The sequence below is a fragment of the Paramisgurnus dabryanus genome, chromosome 18, assembly GCF_030506205.2.
Source record: "Paramisgurnus dabryanus chromosome 18, PD_genome_1.1, whole genome shotgun sequence".
NCBI classification, from domain to species: Eukaryota; Metazoa; Chordata; class Actinopteri; order Cypriniformes; family Cobitidae; genus Paramisgurnus; species Paramisgurnus dabryanus.
In genome coordinates this window covers 23,351,588-23,369,191 of record NC_133354.1, presented here as the reverse complement: position 1 = coordinate 23,369,191, position 17,604 = coordinate 23,351,588, and the positions used below count along the sequence as shown (strand labels likewise).

Genomic DNA, 17,604 nt, shown 5'->3' with positions numbered 1-17,604 from the left:
GGGATTAGACTACTCCTAGACTAAAATAAATGCAATAGCTGTCCAAACTGAAAACAAATTGCTTTTCCCCATAACAGGGTAAAGACAACCTGCAAATCACCAAAAGACACTAAAACCATTATATTTTGAACTGTGTTTTGAGGATTCAAATTTACTGCTGGTGAAAACACATTTGTGTAATTAGATTTTTTTCATCTAATTATTTTAAGATGTTAATTTCTTACAGGTAAGTGGCATAAATAGTCATAAGGAATATATAATAATAGGTAATTTTGGTGTCCAGTTTTTGGTATTTTTTTTATGTTAACAGATAACAGAGTTTGACAGTAGCAGAATTAACACTGACTAATTTAAACAATAGGAAATCATGATTTTCAGCTACATAATACAAATTTTACAGAAAATATATAGTTATGGCCTGTAGCCGTTGTGATCCACGACAATGAGTACCAAATGATTATCAACATAATGAAAAAACTATATATAACTAAATATAACGATTTGAAAATAGCTGAAAAAAATGCACCAAATGTACCTGCAATTACATACTTTAATATGCTACACTTCAATATACTTTATAGAGTTAATTTTTTATTTAAATAAATAATTTTTAATAATTAATTCAAACGTATGAACAAACGTGATACAGTCTAAATCGTTTGACATTTACATTCATTTTAAATAATACTTATATATTATAAAACAAATTGCGGTGCCATCATGCATGTTTTCACGTATATCACGTATTATTTGTGCACGTGCATCTCGCTGTTACCATGACTACACAGACTACAGAGTTTATGTGTTCTTTGTGCTAATAAACATTTGTACTACAATTTTTTTATTTAAATCAAGAACAAATATTAAAAACGAAGCATACACAACATAAATAAATAAATAAATAAATAAATATTTAACTGCAGTATTCGTGTTGTTGCTAGGTGAATTGTTTTCTACGTAACGTTAGTTTTGTGATAGTTGTACAATATATACAGTTAGTCTTTTATTATCATAAAAAAATCTAAATACAATGAGGGCTTGTATAATCTCTTTGATTTTGGGATTTATATAATATATGCACTGCGGTGGATTGAAAGGCTTCGATGTTGGCGGGTGTTTTCCCACAATCCCGCGGGGCCGGAAGCAGCGTTGCGTGCTTGTGTTTGGTGTCGCTGCAAGTTGTCCAGCCTGCTACTACATCTTCGTTTCTTAAGACTTTTGCCAGGTATTGTGTCATTTCACGCAAGCGTTACACTTTTGTTAAACGTTTTTTGTTTAGTATCGCTCGCCGTTATGAAATGTTGTAAATTTGCGTGGCGACAGCTGAATAGCAGAAGCTAACACAAGCTAATGTTAACGCCATCCACCACAACAAGGTTCATTTACATCTGCTAACAACAGCTTGCGTTTCTTCTCTTTTAGGCAATTAGATAATTTAATTTGATTGGATTGGACATCTATCATACGTTTATTAGTGACAAATAATTTGCCCAACTTAATACGCAAGTTGCTTGGAAACTTATTGTGCATATTGATTTAGTGTTTCCTATTATTTATATTTATACAATTAGCATTGGTCTACTCATGAAAGAGATTTCATATCAATCATTTCGTTTTGTTAATGAAACTGCATTGCTCTTCCAGCAGAGTTTTATTTGCCAGTGAGCGCTTCGGGATCTGTGGGATACTCAGTCACTTTTTCAGCCTTCATTATCATCATTGTCATCATGCCAGCCGCACTTGCAGATACCAGTCAGATTATCTGCGAGGTCTGGGCCAGCAATGTCGAGGACGAGATGAGGAAGATACGACAGATCATTCAAAGCTACAACTTTATCGCCATGGTGTGTGCACCTGCACTCATTTATCTCCTTTATGTACTTTATTTTGATCTGCGTCACGTTTAAAAAATAACAATTTTACTGGAATGAGTTTACAATGGAAGTCAATTTACTTGCGGTCATGCTGTCCCACATGTGTATAACTTACCTTTTTCAGCTGCAAACAGAAATAATTTTATATTAAAATGTTGCGTAATTTAAGGGTGAGCATGTTGAAGCTATTATGATAAAAACAAACCCCTTTTGCACAGTACGATAAACCCATAAAACTGCCATAGTGTCTTGTTTGAACGCAAACACATTCCGGATTTGGTCCCGAGATTGCTCTCGGGTTGGGAAACTTGATGCATAAAAGCAGGAATAATGCCACAAGGGGTGTCTTTCTTTATGGGATGTGTGTGAACAACCCCGGCCGGCACATATGCCAGAAAATCACTGGTAGTGTGAAAGTACCAAAATCATTCCTGGGATAAATCCTAGAAAAAACCAAAATCATTCCTGGGATAATCCTAGAAAGAACCAAAATCATTCCTGGGATGAATCCTAGACATACATGTATTTTCTGGAATCTCTAGGCTTATGTTAGTTTTTTGTGGAAATTTACAGGATGTCACAGATTCCCTCTGAAGAACTTTCTTCGGAAACCAGGAACATTCCGGAAACTGAATTTTGATACCCAGTTTTACAGTACTTAAATGCGTAGGAGGTTAAGATGTGTTCCTGGATACATTTCTGTAATAAAATCCAACATACTCGTTATCTAAATCTTTACTTACCCCTCAAATTGGTGCACAAACCCAAATCATAATCCTAAAATCTGATTGGTTGATTGAAGTGTTATTCCAGACCCAGAAACATTTTGTATTGTATGTTCACTTGGACTTTCCAGTGCATTTTTGTGAACCTGACACAGCATTTCTTCACTAAATCAGGACACTGAGTTTCCCGGAGTGGTCGTCCGTCCCATCGGAGAGTTTCGCAGTACGGTTGACTACCAATATCAGCTCCTGCGCTGCAATGTGGACCTTTTAAAAATAATCCAGCTGGGCTTGACGTTTATGAATGAGGAAGGAGACTACCCACCGGGTACCACAACATGGCAGTTTAACTTCAAATTTAATCTGACGTAAGTGTCCATATTCTGCAGTTGGATAAACGTTCCTGGCTGTAATAGTAACTTTTGGCTCTGTGTTTTTTGTTTTTTAAGAGAGGACATGTACTCTCAGGATTCAATAGATCTTCTTCAGAACTCGGGGCTGCAGTTTAAGAAGCATGAGGAGGAAGGAATCGATACGTTATACTTTGCAGAGCTTCTTATGACATCAGGCCTTGTGCTTTGTGAAAATGTCAAGTGGCTGTCATTTCATAGGTAATGGTGATAAGGTCAAGTCTCATGTTAGATATTAATAGTGCATTAAGTGTTAAATAACATTTTTTTTTCTGTCCCCTTCAGTGGATATGATTTTGGATACCTGGTGAAGCTCCTCACAGACTCCCGGCTGCCAGAGGAGGAACATGAGTTCTTTCAGATCTTATATCTCTTCTTCCCAGCCATCTATGATGTCAAGTATCTTATGAAGAGCTGCAAAAACCTAAAGGTATATGAAAGTGTCCACAAGCCTTCTGAGGCCATTGCGTCTCATTTAAATAATAATTGCATACGTTTTTCGTATTTATGCACGTTACATGTTCACGGAAACTTTCCGCTTAATTCACAACACGTGTATGCACATGAATGTATTCTTAAACTTATGTTAGTAAATTCAGAGTGTCCTAAATAAGCAGCCACGTACACAAGGTTAGAAATTTGCCAAAACCAGATCCATATAATACAATAACGTTTTTTTGTAAAGCACATTTAAAAACGTCTCAGGCCGACCAAAATGCTGTACACAAGAACTACGGTAAAAAAACCATAAGTAAAAAGAACTTCCCTCAGTTCACCACTTAATCAGTTTAACAAATTTGTCGCCGAAGCAAAAAAATGAAATTCATTATCGGTTAAGTTGTGTTAGCTTTGCTTTTATGATTCGGGAGGTTTTTCTATCGGTGGTGAAAAAAAACAGATGTGCTGTGTGTCCACCGACACTGCAGGTATTGGTAAAAAGAAGAATAGGGGATGTGATAACGAAGGCCATTGTCATTGGGATGTTGGAATGTTTGCATTGCATTACGTTTACATTAAGCAGATGCTTTTATAGAGATTTAAGGAAAATGAGTGAAGAAAGAATATAGAAAAGATATGTTAATATTATACATGTCAATGATATATTATTATATACCCAAGGGGTGTTGAATTATTCGGAAAATAATGAACACCCTTCGAAATGTGCTGTTACACTGTGGGTGTTCATTTTTTTTTATAATTCGAAGGACCGGAGTCTCTTAAGCCTGGTGCACACTGTGAGATTTCAGCCAGGATTTAGCTGTCTGGGACAAATTTTGAAATCCTAAAAGATTTCTGGAATCCCAGGCTAAAATCTGCCGTCTTTGATCGCTTGTTTGACATTTTGCCGATTAATGAGCGTTGCGATCAAAATTATCCTCCGACAAAATTCTGGCAGTGTCATTTTTAGTGAATGAGACCCATTGTTAGTACAAGTTTCAGATTAATCGCAACTAATCATTTGCAGAATAAAAGTTTTTGTTTACATCATATGTGTGCGTATAATAATAATTATGTATATATAAATACACACAGGTGCATGTACAGTCTTGTTCAAAATAATAGCAGTACAATGTGACTAACCAGAATAATCAAGGCATTTTTTTTATTGCTACGTGGCAAACAAGTTACCAGTAGGTTCAGTAGATTCTCAGAAAACAAATGAGACCCAGCATTCATGATATGCACACTCTTAAGGCTGTGCAATTGGGCAAGTAGTTGAATTAGTTGAAAGGGGTGTGTTCAAAAAAATAGCAGTGTGGCATTCAATAACTGAGGTCATCAATTTTGTGAAGAAACAGGTGTGAATCAGGTGGCCCCTATTTAAGGATGAAGCCAACACTTGTTGAACATGCATTTGAAAGCTGAGGAAAATGGGTCGTTCAAGACATTGTTCAGAAGAACAGCCTACTTTGATTAAAAAGTTGATTGGAGAGGGGAAAACCTATAAAGAGCTGCAAAAAATGATAGGCTGTTCAGCTAAAATGATCTCCAATGCCTTAAAATGGAGAGCAAAACCAGAGAGACGTGGAAGAAAACGGAAGACAACCATCAAAATGGATAGAAGAATATAGAAGAATAACCAGAATGGCAAAGGCTCAGCCAATGATCACCTCCAGGATGATCAAAGACAGTCTGGAGTTACCTGTAAGTACTGTGACAGTTAGAAGACGTCTGTGTGAAGCTAATCTATTTTCAAGAATCCCCGCAAAATCCCTCTGTTAAAAAAAGGCATGTGCAGAAGCGGTTACAATTTGCCAAAGAACACATCAACTGGCCTAAAGAGAAATGGAGGAACATTTTGTGGACTGATGAGAGTAAAATTGTTCTTTTTGGGTCCAAGGGCCACAGGCAGTTTGTGAGACGACCCCCAAACTCTGAATTCAAGCCACAGTACACAGTGAAGACAGTGAAGCATGGAGCATGATATGGGCATGTTTCTCCTACTATGGTGTTGGGCCTATTTATCGCATACCAGGGATCATGGATCAGTTTGCATATGTTAAAATACTTGAAGAGGTCATGTTGCCCTATGCTGAAGAGAACATGCCCTTGAAATGGTTGTTTCAACAAGACAATGACCCAAAACACACTAGTAAACGGGCAAAGTCTTGGTTCCAAACCAACAAAATTAATGTTATGGAGTGGCCAGCCCAATCTCCAGACCTTAATCCAATTGAGAACTTGTGGGGTGATATCAAAAATGCTGTTTCTGAAGCAAAACCAAGAAATGTGAATGAATTGTTAAAGAATCATGGAGTGGAATAACAGCTGAGAGGTGCCACAAGTTGGTTGACTCCATGCCACACAGATGTCAAGCAGTTTTAAAAAACTGTGGTCATACAACTAAATATTAGTTTAGTGATTCACAGGATTGCTAAATCCCAGAAAAAAAAATGTTTGTACAAAATAGTTTTGATTTGTACAGTCAAAGGTAGACACTGCTATTTTTTTGAACACACCCCTTTCAACTAATTGCCCAATTGCACAGCCTTAAGAGCGTGCATATCATGAATGCTGGGTCTTGTTTGTTTTCTGAGAATCTACTGAACCTACTGGTAACTTGTTTGCCACGTAGCAATAAAAAATATACTAAAAACCTTGATTATTCTGGTTGGTCACATTGTACTGCTATTATTTTGAACAAGACTGTATAAATTCAAGAAATACTTAAATGTGTATATTCATTTTATTAGTGATGTAGTACTCAAGTCCGATTTCAGTTTTTTTTTTTTTTTGACTCGTTCCTTCAAAGACTTGGTTTGACTCGGTCTCGGACCACAGTGCGAGCAGAAGGACTTGTAATTTCAGACTGAGTCCTCGAGACCAACGCATTTTTGTATGTGCATATAAAAAACACACAAAACCTATGGTCTTGGTCTCGACTTGGTCTCAACTCCTAAAGGACTCGCTCTCGACTCAGACTTGCTTCTTCAAGGACTCGGTATTGACTCAGACTCGACTGTATTTGTAAACCAATGGTCTAGGTCTGGACTTGGCATAGGCGGTTTCGTCCCCATCACTACATTTTATAAAATTATACATGCACGTGTATTTATATATACATTATTATACACACATGATTTAAACAAAAACTTTTATTCTGCAAATGATTAGTTGCGATTAACTGTTATGTAGCCCTAGTTTCAGTGTTTGATGGACCATGTGCTGGTGTTTTTAGGGAGGACTCCAGGAAGTGGCGGACCAGCTGGAACTAAAAAGGATCGGCAGGCAGCATCAGGCTGGATCAGACTCGTTGCTCACTGGAATGGCTTTCTTCCGCATGAAAGAGGTTGGGATTTTGTCTTAACTAACCTAATCCTAGGGAAGTTTTCCCTTTAAAGGGACACTCCACTTTTTTGAAAATATGCTCATTTTCCAGCTCCCCTAGAGTTAAAAATGTACATTTTACCATTTTGGAATCCATTCAGCCGATCTCCGGGTCTGGCGCAAGCACTTTTAGCATAGCTAAGCATAATCCGTTGAATTCTGGTTCTTCTATCTCCACAGTTGTTTTTTGAGGACAACATTGACGATGCAAAGTATTGCGGGCGTCTCTATGGTCTGGGATCAGGTTCCTCACAAAACCAGAACGGCATCTCCAGCTCCCCGCAGGAGGAAGCCAACAACAAGCACTGACCAAACGATCGAGCGACAACGGCCAAGTGGATGCACTTGTTTTAATCTCCCCCAGCAGATATTACTTCCCGTTCCTAAAAAGATGATTTCAAACGATTTATGCCTTCTAAAGGGACATTGGAAAATGGCAACAATCTGTATCGCACATTCTGTTCTGCTTGGTAGGTCATCACACTGCAACGTTCCAGGACACCAGACAACGTTCCTCTCATCTGCTGCTTTTGGAAATCTTTTATCTATTGTTTTACAGTATTAAAAACACAAATGTTTTAAGCGTGGGACCAGCGCTTGTGTATATTACTGCTACGGAGACTCCAGGCATTTTAATATACTCGATCCTTTTTAGAAACATTTTGATATTTTCTAGAAAGGCTCAAGAATCGTCGCTTGAGATTATACAGGATGTGCATTAAATGTTGGAACATGATGGGGGTAGGGGTTGTATTTTAACATATGCTGGCATGTAAATTAAAATGTAAACTTTGAAACAACCTGTTCTTAGCTACAAAGAATGAGTTTTTAAATTCAGTTTTGAGGCATCTTTATAAACAGGTGTCTACTGGTCCTATGTAAGTTTTAAATTTGTTCGTCATGCAATCATCTAATGTTTGTGGTACATATTGTTTCCTTTACATCTGTTGTGTATTAAAAATGTTTTCTATCACTGGTGTGCAATAGTTTCATTTTTATCACAAACTTTGAGCTTTAAAAATCCTACAAGTATATTCAAGCAGATTGTCTATTTTTAGTAAGACATCTTGTAACTTTTTATAACAATGGTCTATTAAAGTTTAATTATTTTATAAAATTTTTGGCAGACACTTATCCAAAGCGACTTGCAGTGTATTATTTTTATCAGTATGTGTGTACTCTAGGTTCGAACCCGTGGCCTTTTTACATTGCTAACGCACACAATGCTTTGCCATTGATCTACACATGAACACATCTAATGTTGTTTTATTTGTATTACAATGATGATGCACTGCTTTAAATTCATATTTGTTTATTAAGTACAGACATACAGTTCTTCAGGTGAATTTTACAAAAGTAATGATGTGAAGTGCTAGTGTGTCAGTCTCTGCCAGGCTTTACTGAGTGATGCTGTACATCCATATTTCTGTAACAGCTTGGTGGCTTCTGTGCAGATGTGCTGTGGGACCAATGCGAAGTGTCTGTCCATGTACAGAAAGACAATACAACACTCCATCACATCAGGAAATGGGTATTTCTGAAACAGAGGAAACATTCATCCATTACATTTTGATTCAAAAGTATAAATCAGACTAAAACCCATAGATGGATGTGTTTGAATTACGTAAAGAATAATAGACAGCGGACTAGATCGAATTATGAGAAAATAATGCACAGCCCATTGCAACTCGGGTTTGCATTATCTTTGAATAATTCAAAGAACCAATTTTGCTGATGTTTCACAATAATTAAGTGGGTGTTGATCTGAAATATGGCAGCAGGCTCAAAATAAATATAAGCCCATATTTTACTCACCCGCAAGAAATCCTAAGTTTATATTATTTTCTTTTTTCAGCCAAACACAGATGGAGTTATTAAAGAATATTCTGTCTCTTTTTAGCTCTAAAGTGATATTGGATAGTGCCCCATTTTTAATGCTCCAAAAAGTGCATCCATCCTTGGGTTTATATAGTATTAGAGGTCAGTCTTCCACCTGACCTAAACTCTCTGATGAACATGCGTACGATCATAGTTTATTAAGTTTGAAATATGTTTTATTTCAAAAACATTTAAAGGGATAGTTCACCCAAAAGTGAAAATTCTGTCATTTACTCACCCTCATGTTGTTTCAAACCTGTATACATTTCTTTGCTCTGCTGAACACAATTTGACCAATGTTTGTAACCAAATTTTGTTTTGGCACCATTGATTTGATAGTAGTATTTGTTCCTATGGTAATCAATGGTGCTCCTGTTTCCTGCTTCATTACAAATATCTTCCTTTGTGTTCAGCAGAATAAAGAAATGTATACAGGTTTGTAAAAACATGAGGGTAAATGATGTCAAATTTCATTTTTGGGTGAACTATCCTTTAAATTAATTTAATGGATGGACTTTAAAAATGGGGCACCATCCAAAGCCATTATAAAGGTGAAAAGAGCCAGGATATTATTTGCTATAACCCTGACTGTGTTTGGTTGAAAGAAAGTTATATGTACCTGACTTGAATGATTTAAATTTGATAAAACATAATGATCTTACTTTGATAATCTCAGGAATAGCAGCAAGCTCTTTGCTGTGTTCAACAATCCGGGCGGTCAGAAAAGCAAAAGTTTCACTGTTTGAATGACAAAAAGAAAACTGTCAGCAATCTTGAAGTACTTGGATTAATGATCAGCTATCTAATGTTTAGTTAAGAAGAATAAAGGGTGCATTATCTGCCACACCTTCCATCCCTGTTAGATCCTTCAGGTTGATGAGCAGATGTTTCTGTCTCTGTGTCTTTAGATGGGTTGTGTTGCTGAATCAGGTTTGACACTTTCCTCTGGATCTCTGCTGTGGCTCTCTGGGTGGATTGAAGACTGGCGTGAGGTTCAGAGAGACAAACCTTCCAGAAGTCCTCAGACAAACCCTCTCCATTAAAGTTCGCATCATCTGACTGTTTGTTCTCAATCAAATGTTGACCGTTATTCATATTAGTGGTCAAAGTGGATGCATTTGTACCACAGCTCCACCATTTCTTATACAAAAACTGATAACAGACAAAAGCCTCCATGTTTTGAGAAATCGCCAAGCTTTTCTCATCAGATGGGTCTAGTTTCTTTTTGTAGAACGCCACAGAGTCCAAACCTGCAGATTAACAACATGAACGATTTTGAGTTTTAATACAGATTATTAGTGTGTGCATTTCACAATTATTATTTCGCTTTATTTGGAGAAAAGTACAAATTTGTACTGAAAGTACAAAGAGCTTGACTGACTATAATATATAATAAAAGCAATCTAGTACTGTTATGCGCTAAACACATCCACTGTGAATGGCGGAATACAAAATATTAACATAAAAAAGTAAAATATTTGACCTTGTGGTAGAAGCAGCTGACTCATCTCAGCCAATAGCGTGAAGTGGCCCACCACAAAACCTCCAGTCAATGCTCGCAATAGTTCCTCTAGTACAGATGACCAATCACACGACAGATGACTCAATGCACACAGTGCAACGTCCAATGAGATGTGAGATAAGAGCTGAAAAAAATGTATACTATTAAAATAAAAACTATTTACCTCTTTTCCTGCCAGCGTTTAAAAAAAAAGCTGCCAGCCAGTTTTCATGATTTTCACTAAAGTTTAATGCCTTCCAGAAAATGTTCTATATATTTAAACATACAACATATCAAATAAAAGAACAGACCCTCTGCTTTTAAACAACAAAGAAAAACTTTTTTCAACCTATCTTCATTTGTTCTTTTTTAATCAGCTCTCAAATATGGGTAGGTTTCTTCAAAAATACAAAATTTTGAACAAAAAGCCTAGATAACTGCATTTTTGTGAAGGACTTTTGTTAGCGATCAGATTCAGAGCAATGTTTAAAACATACACAGAGTTTTTACTGTTTTTGGATCAGTGGGATCAGTTTGCTTTAATGGGGGGGGGCTTGTGTTGGGATTGGGTCGCATACCGGACAAGAAATGCAGCGCAGCGTCGCATCTAGGACAACTAGGAAGTATCGTACACTGGAAGTGCACATTAAATAGCGCAAGCTTAGACAGATAGCATCTACTTCAAAATGCAAAATAAACGTTAGCAGCCAATGTTAATCGCTAACGTTTTGGGACAAATATAAAGTTTTTTTCATTGTTAATATATGTGAGTGGTGCGCATACATTTATAGAAAATAACGCGTCCTGTTTTTAGCTTCATGGCGCAACGCATCTCATTCGGTGTGCGACCCCCTTTAGTGTTTTACAAGTTGGGTAAGAGCGCCAACTAGTAGACAATTAGAATTTGGATTGCCATAAAAACTTGACAATGGCAGGGAAGCGTTTTCTCTTAATTGACAAGATGACTCATCAATGGTGGGAAAAGAGTTAATTTAACTCTTGACTGTGTTTGGCCGAAATAAGTCATTTACCTTTAGGATGGCTTAGTGTGAATAAAATACAGACAACATTTTCATTTTTTGGATGAACAGTTTCTATTAAAAAGGGATAGTTCTGGGGCACCATTGACTCCCATTGTAAGAAAATGGTAACACTTTACAACAAGGTTGATAAATGGTGTAAAAGTATTGTTCACTGATTAATTGTCTTTTACTCATTAACGTATTGTTAACAAATAAAATCTTATTGTGAAATGTTACAAAAAAAATACAATAAAAAGGCAATGGTGCCCCAGATCTGTTTACTTAATAGGAATGTGCACGAATGCTCTTATTTAAAAAAATAAAAAGTTTGAATAAGAAAAAATGCTCGTTTGCTAGTTTGTTTTGGGGGTTAAAGTCGCAATGAAAATAAAATAAAAACTGTAATTTGTTTTGTAATATTGTGTTTTTTTTTTTACAATGATTTATCTGTGAGCTTCATTAAATTCATGTGCCCTTATAATCTTTAATCAAAAATGTAAATCTCCTCCCCTCCTAAAAACGATCTCTCTTTACTTCCGGTCATAATGTATGGCAGGTGGGCGGGGTCCGGGAGAATATCGCTGCGATTAGCAATTAGCAACACGACCCAAATTCAAATGATCCAATCAGATCTCGATGGACAAATTCACCCCTGCCTTATTTCATTTCAGAGGCCGGTTTTACTCGGATACACGTCACCACAGGGAAAATAAGGCAATTGATACTTCCGTTTCATGGCGACTTTAAGGCTACTGCTTATTTAATGCTTTTTAACTTTATCTGTACTGTCTTTTACAGACTTTAATGTAAAATATACATGAAAAATTATTTGTATGCATTTCTGGGCAATTCAGATCGCAGACTTATATAAGTAATTGGAGTTTTAACGCCGAGTCGTCTGTTTTTGGGCACCGGCTCATGTGTTATTTAAAAGTGCTTCTCTGCCGGATCAGCGCATAGGAGATTTGTAAGCTTTCTGTTATATAGCTTACTTTATTTTGTTAATACAGCTAAACACACAGACACGCAATACAAAGCGGAGAACATATATTACATGCGGTGCTCTGTGAAAAATAAACCAGCTAACTGCATATGGCTGTTTAACAGCAAACAGTAGCAATAACTTAGTGAAGTTTTGTTAAATTAATCTTGTTACTTTGCACAGCCAACAAGTCAGCTTACGTTATTTGTAAAGTAATGTTAAATTCAAATATTCTTGTTAAATCCATTTGTTGTTCTTACCGGATAACCAGCAGAGTTTGTTTTCTCTACAGTCGGCATTATTGTGACATAAAGGACAGGCCTTCACCGTAGCAGGTAGACTAAATATAGTTGTCTTTCTTAACAAGAACATGTCAAACTAAATCTGTAGGCATATCATCTCAAACTTACTTGTTTCATTGGGACATTGGCAGTGACCGGAGGATTCTCAATGTCTCGGAGTTGTTGATGGAGTGTTTTCACTTTAACCAAATCATCAGCCGTCACGCTGAACTCTTTCTCCCACACCTTGTGTACTGAGCAGATGAATTTCACATCCTGACATTTAGCCCAATCGTGTGAAGAGGACACAGTCCACGTCACCACACCTGTATCAGCGAGCCTCTGAGTGAGAAGTTCATTCACACAGAACAGCAGCCCGTGAGCCTGTGAGGAACAGCAAGACGTCAGATACTTACAACACTCATACTGGCATTACCTGACGTGTACAATACAGTGAACCTGGATAAACTATCAAAGGGAAACACACCACAAGAGAGTCTTGAGTTTTTAAGACTTCCTGTGTGGTCAGCCAATCCTGGGACAGCATCAAGTCTTTGGCACATCTGAGAGTGAGGGAATGTGCCAGCTCGCTTTCTCCAGACAGACGTGCCAGATTAGCTGCCGTCCTTAAAGACGTCACGTCGCCCTTCCTGGCGATCACTTTAGCTGCGTCGAAGCCGGAGTCTGCAGAAAGGTAACTGACAAGAGAATAAAAATAATGTAACATACAGCCGAATTCAATAATACCACAGCCGACAAGCTTAAACTGAATTGTAAAGTGCATATATTATAAACACAACTGAACTCATATTTTTAAATTAAAGTGACACGATTGTCAAGTATGGTAACCCATACACAAAATAAAACCTCTGCATATGATACAATCAAGAATAGGGTACAAATTGTCTCATTATTAAACCCAATATTCTTTAAAAGAGATACGTAATGGACATGAATGCATCACTTTGAAAAATTATGTGTCTTTATTTTATGTGTCTATAGTTTTTGACAAATTTACCATTTGGCTGCAGTAGCGTAATGCCCATCTTTCTCCAGCACTGCCGCCCAGCTCATATACAGATCTCTCTGAACCGGATCTTCTGGCTGAAGTCTGGCTTTAGCCAACGCTATGGCTTCCCTGACAATAAAAAAATAAAAAAATGTTAACTTGTCATTTAGTCGACCATGGTAAATGAAACTAAAGGTAATATTTCTTACCGGTATAACTGATGGCTCTTCAGAAGGCCGATGGCCTCGTAGATTTTATGGATGGAGATGAGATGCGAGGCGGCTTTGAGGAACTGCTCGTGAAGACAGAGCTGCTTCACATACGCCTCTACAGTCCTGACCCAAACCTGATACCCAGCTAAAAGACACATGCGTCATCACAAATGATGATTTCACAGATAATAAACTTGAAAAAAGCACATTTCAAGCAAACACAAAAAACAACGATTGACAAAATCAAGAAATTTGGGATTGATCATTAATTATAAGCTTGATATCTTTAAGGAAGATCATGTCAAAGATTGAAATAATGCGAAATTGTTATACTGTCATGTTTGACATCTTCTGTCTTACCCATAGGAGCCAAACTGAGGAGATGGTCGTTCAGTTCTCCTTTTTCTGTAGCGAGGTTTAAAGCTCCAATCAGGTCTCCTTTAAACAGCCTCAGATACACCACAGATTCATAATGACCCATCTCCACGTGACTCTCCTCTGCACACAACACCAGCAAAAGATTATTACTGATTCCAGGTCAGCATTTCCTCATTCACTGCACATCTATTATGTGATCATTAAATGGATGTTGGACTCACCTTCCTCCTGAAACATCCTGTAGAGGGCGTCCCTGTCCGCGAAGAGGCCGAGCTGGATGTGATCTCCAGAACCTGGAACACACATTCCTTGTCCTGAGGAGAAAACCCAAGACATGTTTGTCACTTTTAATTCATCATTATTTATATATGAGATGACACTTTTTTCAAAATGTACCTCCATGGTACTGTGATGTATCAGATGCTTATATGATAGTTATTTAAAGTTCACATATTATGCAAAATCCACTTTTACAAGGTGTTTGGACATAAATGTGTGTTGACACAATAACCCTACAATGAAGAAAAAAAATCCACCCTCTCCTATTTTAACCCCAAATAAACCAGAGCAGTCTCATTAGACATTCTGTTTGAATCTCCTGTTAATGTGATGTCACACAACTAAAGCCCCGCCCACAACCAAACTGACTGACTGGTTATTTTACCCAAAAGCTTTTCTAAAAGGGTTTGTTAACACATTGTAGCGCTAATACGTCTAAAGATACTTTTGTCTCAAACTGTATTTACAGGAATAAGATCTATTTTTAACCAAAAGCGCTCAATGCCTGTTGCTAAGGGAGTGAGGAGCTGTAGCTCATTTGCATTTAAAGGTACACACATAAAACACTTTTTTGCTCCCACCCAGATAGGGTCATTTTGGACACGCTATGATACCCCTGCGGGTATTATTAGCCGAAACTTCACAGACATATTCTAGGCACACGGGAGACTTATATTACATCTTGTAAAGATGGCCATAATGAGTGTTCTTTAATATAACGTGATGCTCGTATGGTGAGTTTAAGTCACCATGAAATCAAAATGGACAATTCTTATTTTTTATGGGATATTGTAGTTTTATCTTTGATTTATCAGTGCACTACAATATTTGCATTTATGTGCCCGCAAAATCTTTTCTTGGGTACACTCCACTTCCACGATCCAATCAGTTCCTGATAGACAAAATCAAGTCCCACCTTACATTTTCCTCATTTCAGGAGACGTTTCGCTTGAATATATGTCTCCATATGGAAAAAAGACAACGGCAACTTCAGTTTTATGCCGACTGTAAAGAATCCAATTGAAATACTATGATACAACTTTGTCAAGTCCAAAACAACCTGGTGGTAACCTTTTGGGATTTTTTTGGTTTTACCACAAAAAAACCTTTCAGAGATTGAACCAATTACATTAATGAAATCAGTATTTTAAGTGGGTTATCGGCTGACCGTGCGAGTGTTTGACTGTAGCCAGTGTAAGACAGTCCTGCTGAAGCTCCTCTTTGGGTCTGTGATCCATCGTGGTGCTGAGCGGGAGAATCGAGCGTGGCTTTCGTTTCTTAAGAGAAACATCTAAAGATAAGACAGAGTGAGAGATTTCTTAAGTTATTTTGTTTCTTAAAGGTGCATTGTGTATGTTTTCGAAGGATCTCTTGACAGAAATGCAATATAATATACATAACTATATTATGAGTGGTGTACACAGACATTACAACATGAGCTGTATTGTTTTTATTACCTACACAGCGGGTCCCCTAACAAAAAAGTAACCAGCATGTTTCTACCGTAGCCCAAAACAGACAAACTGCTCTACAGAGAGCGTTTCGTCACATCAATATTTTTATTATACACTCTAAAATTTAAAAGATTTCAACAAAAAAACTGCACAGAGGTCTTGAAAGACCAGATACAAACCGACCTGATTTCTCTCGTCTCCTCTCCTCTTTGACCTCTCTTTTAACTGCATGGATGAACTTTTCTCCGTTCTGAACCCTCTCGGCGGTGCTCACGTCCACGCCTCTCTCTCCGGACCAACCTGCGACCCCAATGATGAAGGTTATTCATCACAGGACCGGAGTGACATTTCAAAGACGGTGCTGGAAGCACAGAAGCACGGAAAGAGGAATAGACAGCGAGAGATGAAAGACAGAAAGCTGATCTGTTACCCGTGACGGATGGAGCGTCTGTGCTCTCTCTCTCCTCTTCTTCCTCCTCATTGTCTGACTGTTGATCTTCTGCTCCACTGCCCGCTGCTCTTTTATGTTCCTCTCCTGATGGCAATTCTGCCTTCATCCCTCCTTTACCTGGTGTTTTCTTTTTCTTCTTGGCCTTTTTCTGCGGCCCCTTCTTTTTCTCCATCTCAACGCGTTTCTTACCTGTTTGATGGATAGATCAATAAAAATTATGTTTGTATGATATCAACATCAGTATTTATTTTGGCATTTGTGTCTCTTATTATTACACAAATTAGAGAGTGACAAAAAATTGAGAGGAATGAAATCTGGAAATGTTGCAGGTCCGACTCGAACCTGTTTTAAATAAATATGATAGTATATGTACTTTTGGGGGGTGTGAGATGCTCCTGTTTGGACACGGCCCATTCATGCAAGGTGAAGTCGTCTGCACCAGTCCAGATCAGATCGGGGTGAACTGAAGACCATTGCACACACAGCAGACGACCCGAATGACCCCTGTAGTTACACACAGGCTCCTCTTTCAGCACATCCCACACCTGATATAAAGAAATGATAAGAATATAGATCTTGACAGAAGTTTATTGCTAATATGTTTATTTAAATTAATCAATATTTATCTGTATATTTTTGTTTGCAAATCCCCTAAAATGTATGCCAATGAGATGCTGGCGGTATTCAGACATTCATGATGTGCAAATAATTCAAATGGTGAACTTGCCTGTGCGGTCCCATCATAACACGCCGTCACCAGACGCCCATCGTGATGGGGGCTCCACGCTAGACCGGTGATTTTATTGGTGTGACCAGACAGAGTCCTGAATGGTTCGGTCACCAACACTGAACTCTCTGATGGGGTTTCTGTAAGAGATAAGACACCGGTGAGATAAGGAAGTGTGCTCATGGTACCCTCAGGTGAAAAGATTAGTGGGCGAGATCTGACCTATGGCACTCCTGAGGTCGTGGACGTAGACCGTAGCGTTGCTAGAGCCGGAGGCGAGCATGTACTGCAGCTCAGCTTGAGACGAGTGCTCGTGGTGCCAACGTAAGGCATTAATGATCTTACGATGCTGCTGAATCGAGCACAGGATCTTTAGCGTCGGAGCTCTAAATACATCTATGGACCTAAAACAAATATAAACGTCATAGGACATATCTCAAATACATACAGCCTTTGATTGTAGTTTCTTAAATGATATAGATCTGGAAAAGGATAAGTAGCTAATTGAACCAAATGCCACAAGTTAGGAAAAGTGTATATAAAAGTATCACTATTATCCTTATAAGAGTTGTCTTAAAGGTGCACTGCATTGT

The 17,604-nt window shown here is 37.9% G+C and overlaps 2 protein-coding genes across 2 annotated transcripts in view; one reads left to right on the top strand and one right to left on the bottom strand.

Annotated features, from left to right (window-relative positions):
• The first annotated feature begins 1,136 nt into the window (after positions 1–1,136).
• On the top strand, positions 1,137–7,810 carry cnot8 (CCR4-NOT transcription complex, subunit 8). Its single transcript, XM_065287335.1, has 7 exons — positions 1,137–1,225; positions 1,648–1,844; positions 2,774–2,967; positions 3,049–3,210; positions 3,295–3,439; positions 6,689–6,799; positions 7,018–7,810. Exons 2-7 carry the CDS (start codon positions 1,728–1,730, stop codon positions 7,144–7,146), a joined length of 858 nt encoding a protein of 285 aa, XP_065143407.1. The 5' UTR covers positions 1,137–1,225; positions 1,648–1,727; the 3' UTR covers positions 7,147–7,810.
• A 327-nt stretch (positions 7,811–8,137) lies between these two features.
• The window catches only part of gemin5 (gem (nuclear organelle) associated protein 5), a 19,640-nt gene continuing 10,173 nt past the window's right edge, over positions 8,138–17,604 (bottom strand). The window contains exons 13-28 of the mRNA XM_065287333.2: positions 17,234–17,415; positions 17,012–17,151; positions 16,658–16,829; positions 16,264–16,473; positions 16,017–16,133; positions 15,548–15,670; positions 14,322–14,414; positions 14,083–14,220; positions 13,720–13,867; positions 13,520–13,639; positions 12,989–13,199; positions 12,631–12,885; positions 10,199–10,361; positions 9,563–9,965; positions 9,378–9,453; positions 8,138–8,374 (exon numbers count right to left, since the gene is read on the bottom strand). Coding sequence (XP_065143405.1) covers positions 8,210–8,374; positions 9,378–9,453; positions 9,563–9,965; positions 10,199–10,361; positions 12,631–12,885; positions 12,989–13,199; positions 13,520–13,639; positions 13,720–13,867; positions 14,083–14,220; positions 14,322–14,414; positions 15,548–15,670; positions 16,017–16,133; positions 16,264–16,473; positions 16,658–16,829; positions 17,012–17,151; positions 17,234–17,415 — 2,716 coding nt within the window. The 3' untranslated portion in view covers positions 8,138–8,209. The remainder of the gene's footprint in view (positions 8,375–9,377; positions 9,454–9,562; positions 9,966–10,198; positions 10,362–12,630; positions 12,886–12,988; positions 13,200–13,519; positions 13,640–13,719; positions 13,868–14,082; positions 14,221–14,321; positions 14,415–15,547; positions 15,671–16,016; positions 16,134–16,263; positions 16,474–16,657; positions 16,830–17,011; positions 17,152–17,233; positions 17,416–17,604) is intronic.